General features: G+C 39.8%; 1 protein-coding gene across 1 annotated transcript in view; it reads right to left on the reverse strand.

The window, feature by feature from the left end:
• The window catches only part of BTBD8 (BTB domain containing 8), a gene marked incomplete at its 3' end in the record, with an annotated part of 88,552 nt that extends 76,578 nt beyond the window's left edge, over positions 1-11,974 (reverse strand). The window contains exons 1-2 of the mRNA XM_082832305.1: positions 11,684-11,974; positions 7,874-8,068 (exon numbers count right to left, since the gene is read on the reverse strand). Of these exons, the coding sequence (XP_082688431.1) occupies positions 7,874-8,068; positions 11,684-11,832 (344 nt within the window). The 5' untranslated portion in view covers positions 11,833-11,974. The remainder of the gene's footprint in view (positions 1-7,873; positions 8,069-11,683) is intronic.
• Between the last annotated feature and the right edge of the window lie 5,444 nt (positions 11,975-17,418).

Consider the following 17,418-nt stretch of genomic DNA (forward strand, 5'->3'; position numbering starts at 1 on the left):
CTATTTGTTAAACAAGTTCTGCAAGATCCATATGCAAAAATCACTAGCAATGAACAATCCAAAATGAAATTAGAAAATAATTCAAGATCCATATGCAAAAATCACTAGCAATGAACAATCCAAAATGAAATTAGAAAATAATTCAATTTACAACAGCATCAAGAAAATAAAATACTTAGGAACGTATTTCACAAAAAGTGCAAGACATGTCCTGAAAGCTACAAAACAATGCTGAAAGCAATTAAATAAATGGAAACACATTCCAGATGATTTAATATTGTAAAAATGGCAATACTCTCTGAATTAATCTCCAGATTCAGTGCAACAGCTATCAAAATTCAGCTAGTTTTCTGCAGAAATTGACAAGCCAACCCTCAAAGTCAAATAGAAATGCTAGAATAGCCAAAACAATCTTTACACAGAACCAAGTTGGAAGATTCACACGTTCTGAATTCTAAGCTTCCTACAAAGCTATAGCCATCAATACTGTGTGGTACTGGTATAAGGATAGACACATAGATCAGTGGAATAGAATTGAATGTCTAGAATATAGATTTATAGGCAACTGATTTTCAACAAGGGTGTTGTGATATTGTGATTTATAATATGAACTATATATTTCGTCTTTGTCCACTATTCCCAGCACGTAGCTTCTAAAACCCTTCTAATTTTCTATGTAAAAAACACAGAACATCTTTTATTATAGTACTTAAGTTTTGTTCCCAGGTCCTGAAATAGCTCCAGAAGGATAAAGGTGAAATGAATGTCTTTTGTTATTCATAGCAAGCCCCTTTCAACCACACCAGAGTTTACATTAGTGAAGTTGGTGACTTTTTGAAAGCTCCTAAAAATAGGGGCTGGTTGCCTGGAGAACAAACCAAGTGCTTTGAAGGTTGGAACTTTCAGCTCTCCCCTCCACCTCTGGAGAGGGGAGAGGTTGAATTAATCACCAACAGTCAATGATTTAAACAATCATGCCTATGTAATGAAGCCTGCATGAAAACCCTAAAGGATGGGTTTCAGTGAGCCTCTGGGTTGGTGGACACATGGAGGTGCTGGGAGAGTAGTGAACCCAGAGAGGGCTTGGAAGCTCCTTCGCACATCCCTTGCCCTATGCATCATTTCTATCTGGCTGTTCCTGAATTTTTTCCTTTTATAATAAACCAGTAATATGGTAAGTAAGAAGTTTTCCTAAGTCCTGTGAGCTGCTCTAGCAGATTAATTGAACCTGAGGAAGGGGTCATAGGAATCTACATTTATAGCCAGTTGATCAGAAGCACAGGCAACAACCTGAGGCACAGGTAGCAATCTCGAGGTAAATAGTGTCAGAACTGAGTTAAATCTGTAGGACACCCAGCTGGCATCTGGAGAACCTCAGAATTGCTTGGTGTGGGGAAAAACTCCTGTGAATTTGGTGACCACAAGTGTCAGAAGTAAAGTACTCAATGAGCAGAGTATTAAGAGTAAAGGAGACACACAGGAGGGTGTTTTTCCTTTACAGGTATTCAGACAATCCAATGGGAAAAGAAAAGTCTCTTCAGAAAACAGTGTTGGGGAGGCTTCTCTGGTGGCGCAGTGGTTGAGAGTCCGCCTGGCGATGCGGGGGACACGGGTTCGTGCCTCGGCCTGGGAGTATCCCACGTGCTGCGGAGCGGCTGAGCCCGTGAGCCATGGCCGCTGGGCCTGCACGTCCGGAGCCTGTGCTCCGCAACGGGAGAGGCCACAACAGTGAGAGGCCCGCGTACCGCAAAAAACCCAAAAAACAAAAAAAAACAAAACAGTGCTGGGGGGCTTCCCTGGTGGCACAGTGCTTGAGAGTCCACCTGCCGATGCAGGGGACACGGGTTCGTGCCCCGGTCCGGGAAGATCCCATATGCCGCGGAGCGGCTAGGCCCGTGAGCCATGGCCGCTGAGCCTGCGCGTCCAGAGCCTGTGCTCCGTAACGGGAGAGGCCACAACAGTGAGAGGCCCGCATACCGCAATAAACAAAACAACAAAAACAAAACAAAACAGTGCTGGGCCTCTCACCTTCTGAGACGGCCCACACTCTGTCTGTGGAGTGTGTTCCTCCCAGGGCCACTCTCGCCTTTTGAGACAGACCACATTCTGTATATGGAATGTATCTGTGTATCTCTCTAAATAAATCCACTTCTTACCTATACAAAAAAAAAAAAAAAAAATGGTACTGGGACAACTAGATATCCAACTGTGAAAGAACAATGTTGGACCCTAGCCTCACACTATATACAAAAATTAACTCAAAATAGGTCAAAGCTCTAAATGTAAGAGCTAAAAAGGTAGACACAGGATAAGTAATTGTGACCTTGGATTAGGCAATGGTTTCTTAGATATGACACTAAAAGCACATATAGAAGAAAAAATAAAATGAAAGTCATAGAGATTAAAAACGTTTGTGTTTTCAAGGATACCATGAAGAAAGTTAAAAGACAACCCACAAAATGGGAGAAATGTTTGCAAATCATATATCTGATAAGAGACTCGTATCTAGAATATATAAAGAATTTCCAGGGGCTTCCCTGGTGGCACAGTGGTTGAGAATCTGCCTGCCAATGCAGGGGACACGGGTTCGAGCCTTGGTTTGGGAAGATCCCACATGCTGCGGAGCAACTAGGCCCGAGAGCCACAACTACTGAGCCTGTGCGTCTGTAGCCTGTGCGTCTATAGCCTGTGCTCCACAACAAGAGAGGCCGCAACAGTGAGAGGGCCACGCACCACGATGAAGAGTGGCCCCCGCTCACTGCAACTAGAGAAAGCCCTCGCACAGAAACGAAGACCCAACACACCCAAAAGTAAATAAATAAATTTATTTTAAAAAAAAAAAGAATTTACAAAACTCAATAGTGTAAAGACAAATAAGCCTATTTCAAACTGGGCAAAGAATGCGAACAGATAGTTCTCCAAAGAAGATATACAAACAACCAATATGCACATGAAAAGATATTCGACATCACTGTCCATCAGAAGAATGCAAATCAAAACCACAATGAGTTACTGCTTCACACCCACTAGGGTACCTATAATCAAAAAGACATAATAACAAGTGTTGTCAAGAACACAGAGAAACTGGAATCCTCATACATGCTGGTAGGAATGTAAAATGGTGTAGCCAGTTTGGAAGAGTCTGGCAGTTCCTCAAAACGTTTAACATATGACCTAGCAATTCGACTCCTAGGTACATAACACAAGAGAACTGAAAGCATATGTTCACACAAAAACTTGTACATGAATGTTTGTAGTAGAATTATTTATAACAGCCAGAAAGTCAGAACAACTGAAATGTATATCAACTGATGAATGCATAAACACAATTTATATCCATATATACAGAAAAGAGTTAACACAGGTGGGACTGCTATCTTTTGAAAGACTTGATTGTAAGAGGTGTCCTCGGCTGGTATCTGGGAACATTATTTCAACAGTGTTCCTAGCATTCTCTAAATGACAAGGGTGGCTCAGCTGTTTTTAGCTTGTGCATTGTTTATACAAATAATATGGTTTATGCTGAACACATGCTTTCCTTCTAGGAGTCTGGAATATGGGTACACATCAGGCAGGAGACCAACTCCCGGTAAAAACTCCCTTTGTTTCCTTTGTAATAAATCAGAGGCTAGAGTATAACTATATGCCGAGTCTTATGAGTCCTCCTAGTGAATCATCAAACCTGGGAATGGTCTTGGCAACCCTTGATCCATCACACAATGAAATATTCAGCCATAAAAAGGAACAAAGTATTGATAAACAACCCAACATGGATGAACCTTGAAAACATCACACCCAGTTTAAAAACCCACACATAAAAGGCCATATACTATAAAAATCCATTTACATGAAATGCCCAGAATAGGCAAAACCATAATGATAGAAAGTAGATTATTGGTTGCCAGGAAGTGGGGGGAGGAGAGAGTGGAAAGTGACTGCTAATGGGTATGGCAATTGCAATTACCAAGAATTAAGTTATTAGAGAAACTGACAATAGTCAATTTCTTTGAGGAATGAAGAGGACTGACCTGGAGGGGTCTATGGATGACTGACCAGTGGTACAGATTGGTAAGATGCGATTCAAAGATTTTAGGAAGAAGGGAGGGAGAAAGGTCTAGAGGAAGAAGGGAGGGAGAAAGGTCTAGAGGAAGTAATGAAGTTCACAAGTGTTTTAAAATGTACCTGGGGGGAGTTCCCTGGTGGCCTACTGGTTAGGATTCTGGGCTTTCACTGCTGTGGCCTAGGTTCAGTCCCTGGTACTAAGATCCTGCAAGCCACGTGGCAACAAAAAAAAAGTTACCTGGGAATTTAGGTTTATTCAGGTATGGTGAGGCCAACTGATCAGGAGATGATTACCAGTGAATAGATAGTTTACAACTTACAGTTCACAAGAGGAATGGGGAATACCATGCCAGGTAGGGCCACATGGGGAAGCAACAGGGTCTATTTAGAGACATAACAGGGAGGGCAAAGCATAGGCAAAAGTGGTTTTTGTGGGAAGGAATGGGTGAGGCAAGGTAAGCAGCTGACCAAGTTTAGGATTAAATAGTTTGAGTAATTTGGGGGAGAGGGGCTCTGGGCTATAAGGGTGGTCTTTAGTTGTCTGGTACCTGGCTCTGGGATGATTAGGGAAGGAGAGTGTTGCCTTCTAGAGTATAAGAAACAGACAGAAGAGGTGGGTGTAGGAATGGCTTCAGGATTACTTGGTTTGCATATCAAAGTCATGCTCAGGGAATTAGCTAACTCTGGAAGGGGCAGTCTCTCCCCAGTTAGTGAGGCCCCAGATGCCAAGTTACATATATATATAGTTAATATTACAAGACACCTATTCCACCCACTTCAGCCCTACTAGTGTAAGGGATGTGGGAGAGAAAATAGCCACCACCTGAGAAGGGGAAACGGAACCTTTTATACTGTGCTGCTGTTCTATGTGTTTACTTGATTGACATTTTATACTAGCATTTCCCAGTTATTGATGTTAAATTGAAAATTTAAAGGTCTTCCCTTTTTTCCTTCCTTTACACACACACGTGCACGCACACACACACAAACATGCACACACAACTATAATGTGGTAAGTCTTAGGAAATCAAAGATTTTTATTGAATTTTAATCATGAGGTCATAAAGCAGGAACTACTTCCAGTGCCAATCATTTGAGCCATATCTGAAGACACGGTACATAAAAAATTTCTTCGAAGACTGTACTTACTATGCTAACTTAAGTGCATAGCAAAGGACCCTACAATAAGTAGCAATATGACAGTATACTTCAAAATCTTTATTGGTTATTTAAAGAGAAGGATGTGTGTTGAAGATACTTATAAGGACTGCATTTCATACAATAAAAATTTAAAAATCTGTTATCAGAATTTTTACTAAAAAATGTTATCTCAATACTCCACATTATAATCCTCTCCTTATGCTTTATATTAACACAGAGAAATTTCAATACAATCTGCCTTTTAAAAAAGGGGGAGGTATATCACAAGCACTTTCTATACGCAAGACACTGATGAGATACCACTGGGAATGCTCACATCGATGAGATGATCTAATCTCAAGGAGCTTACATAACCACAGACATATTTCACTAACCTAACACAAAACAGAATGTGATTAAGTGCTTAAAACAGAGGATTGTGAAGTGCTAGGAAGCACAAAGCCATTTACTCCAACGTCCTTGTTCTAAATATAAGAAAATTAAGGCTCAAAGAAATCATAAAACAAAGTAATGCACAGCCAGAAGGCATATCTCTGTCTTGTTGCCAAGTCCAGTGCTTCCTCCACTCTACCATACTGTCTCTCATTCAATCTTTTTTTCTAACCCTTTTAAAGACAACAAATAAAGGATAACATTAATGTAATTTCTCTTTCTCTAATATATAAAAATTTGACTTTTCCCAAGCATCTTTTTCTAAACATACACTCAATAGCTGGAGAAATGTGTAATATCAAAGGGCTACTACTATGAATAATACTTACAATGTATTCAGTGCTTACTATATCTCAGGTCACTGAGCTAAGTGCTTCACAAGCATCTAATTTAACCCTCACAACAACGCTATGAGGCAGGTATTATGTCCATCTTTCAGGTGAGGAAACTAATGTAAGTGATCAGTCCAAGTTCACTCAGTTAGAAATGGTAGACCTGGCTTGACCACAGAGCCTACCCTACAACAAAGCCACTATACCACCTACTAGAAAAACAAAAGTGTGTATTTTAAAATTGATGGTTGGAACTCAGTAATGAACCTATTATGATCTATACTGGAAAATGATAATGATTTTCTAAATTGCACTTAAAGTATTTGTTTAAATTATAGTATGTCATACTGTTCTTACAAACAGAGGAAGCCAAGGATACCCATTTTTCTGTTTATGCTTATCGGAGCTTCATATAAGAAACTCTGAAATAATAAAAACAGATCATTCAAGCAACTGTCAGAGCATGAAATGAAGAAAAATACACCAAATCACACACATATACTTAAGTTTAATTATCCAAAAAGAATTTTCAACATTAAAGTCAACATGATTTTGATTATAGGCAAATAGTATGTCAGCAAATAACTAAAAGACTAGCATCTAAAAAATACCTAGGATTCAGGACATAAAAACACAAAAATCCAACTCTGATTTCTCATAAAAGTTAAAATGATAATTGGCACTGGCATTAAGGACAGACATACAGACCAATGGAAAAGCATTTAGAGACTGGAAATAAACCCTAACGTTTATGTGTGTATTAGTCAGCTTGGGCTGCCATAACAAAAATCATAGACTGGTGGCTTAAACAACAGAATTTTATTTCTTACAGTTCTGGAGGCTGGACGTCAAGATCAGATTACACCATGGTGGGGTTCTGGTGAGAACTGTCTTCGTGGCTTGCAGTCAGTCACCTTCTCACTGTACCCTCCCATGGCAGAGAAAGAGAGAGAACGAGCTCTCTGGTGTCTCTTCTTATAAGGGCACTATTCCTATCATGAGGTCCCATCTAAAGCTAATTTACTTCCCAAAGGCACAATCTCCAAATACCATCGCATTAGGGAGTAGAGCTTCAACATACGAGTTTTCAAGGGAAACAATTCAGTCCATAGCAATGGGCAACTGATTTTCAACAAGCCTGTACAGACAATCCAATGGAGAAAGAATAGTCTCTCCAAAAATAGTACTGGGACAACTAGATAGTCACACACAAAAGAATAAAGTTGGTCCCCTTCCTTACATTATACACAAAAACTAACTCAAAATGGATCACAGACCTAAATGCAAGAGATAAAAGCATAAACCCAAAATATTCATAGAAGAAAGTATAAGAATAACTCTTTGTGACCCTAGAATAGGCAATGTTTTCTTATCTACAATAGCAGGAGTACAAGTGACAAAAGAAAATTAGATAAACTAGGCTACATTAAAAAATCTAAAACTTTTGTGTTATAAATGACACCATCAAGAATGTGAAGACAACCCACTGATTGGGAGAAAGTGTTTGCAGATCTATATCTGATAAGAGCCTAATATCCAGAATACATAAAGATCTCCTATAACTCAATGATATAAAGACAAATAATCCAATTGAAAAATGGACAAAGGATGTGAATAGACAGTTCTCTAAAGCAGATATATTTCTCCTCTCTCAGGATCAATCTCAAGCAGAAATTAGCCTCTCCTAATACTAAGCCTCAAAGACTCTAATACTAATACTTAGCCTCTACTAACACTAATTACTAAGATAATATGGAATTTAAGTTAGAAGGTTATAAAATAGATATGAAAATACATGAAATAAAAACACACACATATGTTTAAAAAATAGGCAATTACATACTAGATTTAAATATAAGAGAAAAAAAGATGAAGAAAGCACTTACTGTAAAAATATTCTAAATTCTGAAGCTTCAAAGTTCTCCACAGCAACAGGTTCATGATTTGTTAAGTTATTTGTATGTCCAACAGTATGAAAATAGAAATCAGGAACCCTTGCTAAAAGGACTGCTTTGTGTGCTTTGAACAAAGTACAACCTATTGAGAAAGTAACATCTGTATGGACTTCTTCTCTTAGAAGCCTATAAGGAATAAAAAGGAACCATAGTTTAATTAGTTAATTAATTAAACTAATTAATTATACACAGTTAATATATAATATGCCCATTTTTATAAAATAAGCTTTAAAAATAACACATAGGGCTTCCCTGGTGGCGCAGTGGTTGAGAGTCCGCCTGCCGATGCAGGGAACACGGGTTCGTGCCCCGGTCCGGGAAGATCCCACATGCCGCGGAGCAGCTGGGCCCGTGAGCCATGGCCGCTGAGCCTGCGCGTCCGGAGCCTGTGCTCCGCAACGGGAGAGGTCACAACAGTGAGAGGCCCGCGTACCGAAAAAAATTAAAAAAAAACCACATAAACTAAAAATACAGAGATAACAAAATAAAGTTAGTATGAAAATGAGTTTATTCTCAGTTCATCCAAAGAACATTGTCTAACATTGGTTTAGAAGGCAATTTTCCAAAATTTATAATGAAAACAAAGGTAATTACACTAAAAGAGTAAGACTATTTTTTCAAAAAATATCTTTTCCTTTTAATTCCTTCTACCAATAAAATTTATCTTCTGCTACTTATGTTGATTTTCCTTTATAATGTATGTACTTTAGATTTATTTTGGAAAGAGAACACAAAGTAATGTGATTGTTGACTATTGAATCAATTTTTTAAAATCTTACTAAAACTGAAGCAAAAAAAGTAAACAGTCAAAACCACCAGCAAACCACACGCAATAATAGACAATCCAGTCTAGAAACTGGTATGCCGTACTTTGACTACTGTTAAATACCAAGTCTGAAATGCAGGCTTGGCTATCAAGAATGTGACATTTAAGCCCTTTTCCATTGCCCACCTCACAAAATATAGAACTATGCTCTAATCTATTATTAAAACGACGGACTCGAGGAAAGCCCATTCAAATCCCTTTACTAATGTTAGAACATAGTTATGGTAAAGCTCACATGTAAGGTGATAGAAGAACAGAAATCAGCATCATAATAGAAACTGTCACAATGTTTTTTCTGTGTGGTAACTATATATTTCTGCTCTGTAAATGTTAAATAGTACTTCATATAGTATAACATTATCATCAGCAAGTTATGTATTCTCAGAGGACTTCTGTATTGCAGGATATAACTAGCAATCACACTAGTACACTACAGGAGGTCCAAGTATGGATAAAGATATCCATTACAGTGAAAGCTTAGAATGTTGCCACTGACACTCACTCCCCCAAGATCCAGTTACTGGCTCCTTCCTCTGATCCCTCCGTACATACCTCTATCACAGCACTTGTCACTGTATCATTATTATTTTTATAATAATAAAATTATATTATTTTAATATAACTAAAATATATTATATTCAGACAATGAACTCTCCAAAGGCAAAAACTGTACCTTCATTAGACAGCAAGAGCTCAATATCTGCTTTTTTGGATTTGGCTGTATTTTACCCTAAACAAAACAAATGCTTCAGAGCACAAAGCTTTTAGAACCTTGGAAACAATGAGCGAATAGATGCATTTTAGTCAATATTTTAATCAATAAGTTATTTCATAAGCGATTGTTAAAGTTATACAAGAATGTATTGGTCTCCCAAACATTAATAAAAACTCAAATTGTACAAATACAAATACACCATTTATTCCTCCTTCCCACCCACCTTCTACCCATCCCCCACTTCTCCCCAAGTGAATAAACAAGCATTGCAGCTGGTAGCCATACAACTGTCACTAGGGAATCTGCCTTGTTCATAATAGATGCTCATGAGTATTGGTCAAATAAAAAAAAAGTTAATGTTTTAAAAAATGTTAATGTGAAAATACAGTGCTTTTTATTTTATAAAACTACCTGTATCAGTTATAAGCATATCTTGTTATCTGTTACAAGTAACAATATCTGACTCAGACCTGCTTAAACATTAAGGAGGGTTTTATTGGCTCATCTCATAATAAACTCTAGAGGAAGGATAGGCTGGAGCAAAGGCTCAGTGGTGTCAAGGCCCAGCTTCTTTCCACCTTATTTCTCTGTCACCTACTGTATTCACCTATCTAAAGCATTTTAGACTACTGATTAAACCCAATTCTCACTAAAAATTTACTGAGTATGTACCATGTACGAAGCACTGGGGACATAAAGGGGACTAAAGCATAGTATCTGCCCTCAAGGAGTTTGTAGAAGAGTATGGCTGGGTGAGTACATGAGATTTTTTAGTTGTTTAAAAAAAAAAAACACACAAAAACACTTTTGCTTGTAACAGGAACTTGGGACTTCAGGATCCTATCCTTTCATTGCTGCTAGGATGAGGATAAATTGTTCACCTACTATACTTATGACCTCATTTTCTTTATATAAATTAGATGTATTATCTTCTTTAAATTCATGACACTTCAAGGCTCACAATACAGCCAGAAGAATAGAGCCACTGAAGAGGAGTACCACATCCTTAGAGATTCATCCTAGAAACAGAACAACTTCACTCTCATTTTTTTTTAATGTTGTACATCAATTTCCCCCACTGGTGGAGACAAGGCAGAATCTCTCATAGACAGGCCCAAATTAAAAGGAAATTTTTTTGCTTTATAAAGTTCAGTTTATAAATGGTGGAGCCTTAAGTGTGGGCAACAGTAAGCACTTTTTAAATGTAGAATGCTGCACAACTGTTATTAATAGTAATTATGTTTACACTAGTTCAATAGTTCTCAAAGTGTGACCCAGGCCAGCAGCATCACCTGGGACCTTGCTAGAAATGCAAAAATCTCACGCCCCATCCCAGACCAACTATATCAGAATTAAGGTCTGGGTCTCAGTAAATCTAAGCTCTCCAGGTGATTCTGATGCACACTAAAGTTCAAGAATCAATGTTTTGGTGGAAATGGAAACTAGCTAGGGAATATTTCTAAGCTTCATTTTCGTTATTAACTGAGATGACGTTCCTGGATTCACTATAGCCTGAGTTAAGCTTCACAACAACTCTCCATTTGCTAGAGTCCTCATGGGAACTGGGAATTGCTGGGAGTTGCTGCGGGCTGTAGAGTATTCTAGGAGGAGAGGGGAAGCCAGGTTGTGATCAGGAAGTATTTCTACGAAAGCATTTGTGCTAAATCGTTTAAAGAGCGCTCAAAAGAAAGAGACCTCCAGCGCTCCAGTAATCTGATCCATTTTTACTCATTCTAAATAGATACTCAAAAAATTAAAAAAAAATAAATATAAAAATATATAATAAATATAAAAAATAAATATATCTAATTGTATCATTTTTCTTAGAATTGTTTGAGCTTATAAAAAGTTGTGTAAGTTTCAGGACCACGAAACCTGTATCCACCCCGACATTAGCGAGGCTTTCAAGACTTAAGCCTACCCGTGTTAGAGTATTTTGGCATAAACTGGTGCTGCACAGAACTATGATGGTAATTTTGGTTTTCTTCTTGAATCTGGTACGTGGTCTCCGAGGTGCTCTGGATTGGTTATAAGGGCGAAAGAATCCTCTTTGTAGTGAGGAGACCAGTGAGCGTCCTGCAGTGGCCTGAGGTGAGGCGGACAAAGCAGGGAGGGATGGAGAAACCGAGGAGCCACAGTTTCTGGTACGGAGGTGGGCGCCTTAAGAACTGAAGCAGCCTGAGTTCCCGCCTCCTCCTACCTGAGCAGATCCTGGCTGAGCTGCTCCGACACCATCGCCTTCAGCCGGCGCCGCTCACTGGGCCCCTTCCTTTGCAAGCCCTTACTGGAAACTCCAGGGGACTCCAGAAGTACCACGGGGGCCACGCTATCCTCCCCACGGCGGGCCATGTTCCACAAAGGTACGGCGGCGCCCCGCAGGCCCAGTACAGGGTCTCACTTCCCCGCCTCTGGAAGAAACGGGCGTTTCATACCGAAAGCTCTGCTCCTACCCGAATCCGCCCCCTAAAGGAAAATGCTGACGCCTCTCGTCTCTTTGTTGACGGTCCCTTATGGCTGCCGAACCTCAGTCACGGAGAATCTCGGAGACCCGAACAGCGCCGGCACGTGACCCGGGAGGGTGTGCGCAGGCGTAGTAGCTGTGTTTTAATCCCGCCGGCAGGCGCTCCGCGCAGCACTGCCCAGGGAGCCAACTGTTCTGCGGAGCTAACCAGGTCCGCGCTGCTAACCAGGTCTGCGCTTTATCCCTATCCCTCTGCTTTCCAGTTGGTGCTAACCAGTCATTTAAATAAATGTTTTATCAAGAACTGAGTTCAAATCAACCAGTGCAGCCTTTCAGCACTTTGTCTTCCTGGGGTGTCAGCGCTTTTTTTCCCAGGAAAGACAAGTTCACTAGACCTTTACTGCGGCGCGTCACCCTCCTTCACTTACTGCTTTGGGCAAGAAAAATTGGGGGTGTGAGGGGCGCGGGAAGAACTTCGTAAAATCAGCAGGAGTTACAACACTCCAGAGCCCCCTGCAAAGGGTATGGTATAATGTCTAGAAGACTCCTTCCCCTTCTAATCCAGGGAGTGGCTCATGTAACTGCTCTTGGACTTAAGCAGAGAAATGTCAGTTATATTCCCCCACTTTGCATATAAAGCTATAAAAGTTATGAGGTGGAAGAAAGGAAGTAATGTTGTAGGGGTAGAGCCTTTAATTGACCAAGGAATTGGGTGGATTGATGAGCTATAGAATTTTGAAATTTTGGTGTGGAGAAAAGAGCTGGAGCGAAATTACTTAAAAAGTCTTTTGTTTTTTTATTTGATTACTTCTTCCAAAGGAAGAAGATTCAATCCTTCTGCATCATTCAGAAGCTCTGCACAAGGTAACAAGTACATACTAATTGCTTGGAAAATATATGGATATTGTACCAGAAGATTGGCCAAGTAGTAGCCATTTCTCCAAATAATGACCTTCTCAATTGTTCAGACACCTTAATTATGAATATACTGGATAATTGATTTTTAATCATTCCTATAGAAAAGAGGAGTGTCAAAGATAATATGATAGTTAATATTTATTGAGTGCTTTTTAGGCGGGAAAACTGCTCTACCTGCTTTCTGTGTATTAACTCAATCCTCACAACCACCATTTAGGTTGGTACTGCTATGAGCCCAATTACAGACGAGGAAGTTGAGGCATGAGAGGCTAGATAACTTGGTCAAGGTCACACAGCCAGTAAGTGGTGCTCTAGGTATTAAAACCCAGACAGTTCAGTACAAGATTCTTTCCCTCCAAAGTCCTGTAATACTTCTACCATGCCCCTTTATCAGCTGATGAAGCAAAAATTAGGCTACTCTCTGGTTGGGAACGGATGACAGATGGTTTCTGGTCCATGTAAATTTTTTTTTTTTTTTTGTGGGCCCTCTGGTGTGAGGTCATTCCTGCCTGATTCCCATCCCCTTTGTGATGTGGGCCCTCTGGTATGAGGTCACATCTGCTGGGTTCCTCACCTTTTTATGATGTGGGCCCTTTGGTGTGAGGTGGTTAGTCCATGTAAATTTAATTCTCTTAAACTACCTTAGGCAGCTTAGGCAGCTTTGTGAAGTAATTAAAGAAAAAGTACCCTGTTAAAAAACAAAACAAAAAAATAGTTTTAGGGCTTCCCTGGTGGCGCAGTGGTTGAGAGTCCGCCTGCCGATGCAGGGGACGCAGGTTCGTGCCCCGGTCTGGGAGGATCCCACATGCCGCGGAGCGGCTGGGCCCGTGAGCCATGGCCGCTGGGCCTGCGCGTCCGGAGCCTGTGCTCCACAGCGGGAGAGGCCACAACAGTGAGAGGCCCGCGTACCGCAAAAAAAAGAGAAAAAAAAGAGTTTTAATAATGCTTCACATTCCACCATTAGAGATTTTTTACTTAAAACATTATTTCTATTTTAATTAATTTATATCTGTAATCATTTACACCTTAATGTGAGTGAAATTATCAAAAATTTTTTCCTCAAAGGCTTTATGATCAGGAACACTAGAAAGTCCTGGGAAGCTAGCAACAGGAGCTCTGAAGGTAAACACTGCTAAATCCATAATTTTATTTAGGGTTGGCCTTAACTGTGATCCTTATGTGTGAAATATAAGTTTAGGTAAAATTGCCTTGGAAGGCAAAAAACTCATCTAAGTACTACAATTTCATGAAAAAAAGTGATTCTCTTAGATGTATTTTTTCTTTCTTTAAAAATGTTTTCAAATGAAGCATTTCAAACATACAAAGAAACAAAGAGAAAGGTACAGTGAACCCCGATATACCCATTACCAAAATTCAACAATTATCAAGATTTGGGCATATATGTTGTATCAGTTTTTCTTTCCTTCCTCATCTTTTCTTCCTTTCTTTATTCCTTCCTTCTCTCCTCCTTCCTTGCTTCTTTCCTTCCTCCCTTCCTCCCTCCCTCCCTCCTTTCTTTCTTTCTTTCTTCCTTTCTTCCTTTCCCTCCCTTCCTTCCTTCCTTCCTTCCTTTCTTTCTTTCTTTCTTTCTTCCCTTCCTTCTAAAATTTTTAAAAGTAGAGCCCCAGACACCATTTCATTTTCTCCTATATACTTCAGTTTGCATCACTAAAAACTGTACATTTTCTTACATAACATTACAAAACCATTAATGGTATTCCTTATAAATCGACAATAATTCCATTGCCTATGTAGCCCATTGTAAAATTTTACCAACTGTCCTAAAAAATATGTTTTATAGTTGGTTTGTTTGAATCGGTTTTCAAACAAGATACAAGGTTACATTTGGTTCTTACATCTCCTGAGTTTCTTCTAATCTCCTGTATTTTCCCTCATGACACTGACATTGTGGCAGAAGCCTGAGCAATTTGAGCTGTAGAGTATGCCACATTTTAAATTTGACTGCCTCTTTGTAGCATCACGCACTGTGCTCATCTATCCCATATATTTTCTGTAAATGGAAGCTGTTTTTAGAGGCTTGATTATATTGTTTCAATTTTTTAGCAAAAAAACTTTCTTTTTTTTTTTTTGCGTTACACGGGCCTCTCACTGTTGTGGCCTCTCCCGTTGAGGAGCACAGGCTCCGGACGCGCAGGCTCAGCGGCCATGGCTCACGGGCCCAGCCTCTCCGCGGCATGTGAGATCTTCCCGGACCGGGGCACAAACCCGTGTCCCCTGCATCGGGAGGCGGACTCTCAACCACTGCGCCACCAGGGAAGCCCAGTGAAAAAAAACTTTTATAAGTGGTATATTAGTTTTCTATTGCTGCTTTAACAAATTACCACAAACTTAGTGGTTTAAAAACAGCACACTTGTTTTAACTTTCAATTCTATAGGTTGGAAGTCCCACATAGATCTCACTGGGCTAAAATTCCGCTTTGGGCCGGGCTGCATCCCCTTCTGAAGGCTTGAGGGGAGAGCTTCCTTGCCTTTTCCAGCTTCTCAAGGCTGCCCATATTCCTCAGTTCTCGTCTCCGCTTCTCCAACTTCAAAGTTAACAGGTTGAATCCTCCTCACATTGCATCATTCTGAACTCTTCTTCTCCTTCCTTCTTCCCTCTTTTAAGGACTGTTGTGATTACTGGGGACCAAGTGGATAATCCAGGATAATCTCCTTTTTTTTTAAGGTCAGCTAATTAACAACCTTAATTCCATCTGCAACCTTAATTCCCCTGCCATGTAACCTAACATAGTCACAGATTCTGGAATTAGGAAATAGACATCTTTGGGGGCAGGGGGAGCAGGGCAGGGGGAGCAGGCATTATTCTGCCTCCCACAAGCAGTAATTCATTTTGAATCCTGTCAGAAGGCACATAATCTTTGGTTATCCCCATTTTAATGTTGTTAAAATGTATCATTAATTTTCATCTGATAGTTTTGTCTGTTGATGACTCTTACTTTAATCAATTAACTAGGGATTACAAAATGATTTTATAATTCTATCATTCTTTCTACATTTATTTGCTAGAAATTTGCTGGAAATCTTCTGTAAAGAAGAATTTTCCCTCATCAATGAGAAATACTGGATATCCAGAAATACATTTCATACTGCAAAGGCAGGATAAATGCTTAATTCTCTTATTTAAATTATCCTTTTTTCAAAGACCCACTCATATTATGGAAGGTAATCTGCTTTACTCAAAGTCTACTCATTTAAATGTTAATCTCATCCAAAAAATACCTTCACATCTAGAATAATGACTGACCAAATATCTGGGTACCATGCCCTAGCCAAGTTGGCATAAGTTTAGAAAATACTCTTCTCCTCTTGTGTATCTCCTTTACTCTCACACCACTGTCACACTCACAGTATTTCTGACACCAAATGTGGGGGGGGTTTACACACACCTAGCAATTCTGTGACACCAGATGGATGTCAGGCAATTTAACTCAATTCTGACACTATCTATGTGGAGACAGCATCCGATCCAACAGGTTTAAGGCTCAGTCCCACAAGACTGCTCCTCCTTCGGTTGCCAATTGCAACGCCAGGTTGTTACTATGGTTCTAACCAATCATCTAGAAATATAAGGTTCCCGCAGTCCTATCCTTTGGTTCAATTAATTTGCTAGAGCAGCTCACAGAACTCAGGGGAACTGACTTACTTACTGTTTGCCTGTTTATTATAAAAGGATACAATAAATGATACAAGTAAACATCCAGTCGAGAGAGGAAAAGTTTTGTGTGGGCCAAAAGGTTTGTTCATTTTTTCCTGTAAGATGGCTCTAGTAGCACTTAGTTGTCTTCATCATTTGAAACAATTTTGTTAGATTGTATGTGACAGCTGTCATATCAGCGTGCATTTAAAAAAAGACCTATCAAAATTGGTGAATTTTTGTATAGCCATTTTAATATTGAAGATAGAAGAAAAAAGCAACATTTTCAGCATATTATGCTTTATTATTTCAAGAAAGGTAAAAATGCAACTGAAACACACAAAAAATTTGTGCATTATATGGAGAAGGTGCTGTGACTGACTGAACACATCAAAAGTGGTTTGTGGGGACCCTGCATCGGGAGGCGGACAGTGGTTAAGAATCCACCTGCCAATGCAGGGGACATGGGTATGAGCCCTGGTCTGGGAGGATCCCACATGCCGCGAAGCAGCTAACCCGGTGCACCACAACTACTGAGCCTGCGCTCTAGAACCCACGAGCCACAACTGCTGAGCCCCCATGCCACAACTACTGAAGCTCACGTGCCTAGAGCCCGTGCTCCAAAACAAGAGAAGCTACTGCAATGAGAAGCCCACTCACTGCAATGAAGAGTAGCTCCCACTCGACACTAGAGAAAGTCTACGCACAGCAATGAAGAACCAACGCAGCCAAAAATAAATAAATAAATTAATTAATTAATTTAAAAAAAAAGTGGTTTGCAAAGTTTCGTGCTGGAGATTTCTCGCTGGATGATGCTCCATGGTCAGATAGACCAGTTGAAGTTGATAGTGATCAAATCGAGGCATTAATTGAAAACAATCGTTATACCACGCAGGAGGTA

Source organism: Leucopleurus acutus (genome assembly GCF_964270905.1).
Source record: "Leucopleurus acutus genome assembly, chromosome: 2".
Classification (NCBI taxonomy): Eukaryota; Metazoa; Chordata; class Mammalia; order Artiodactyla; family Delphinidae; genus Leucopleurus; species Leucopleurus acutus.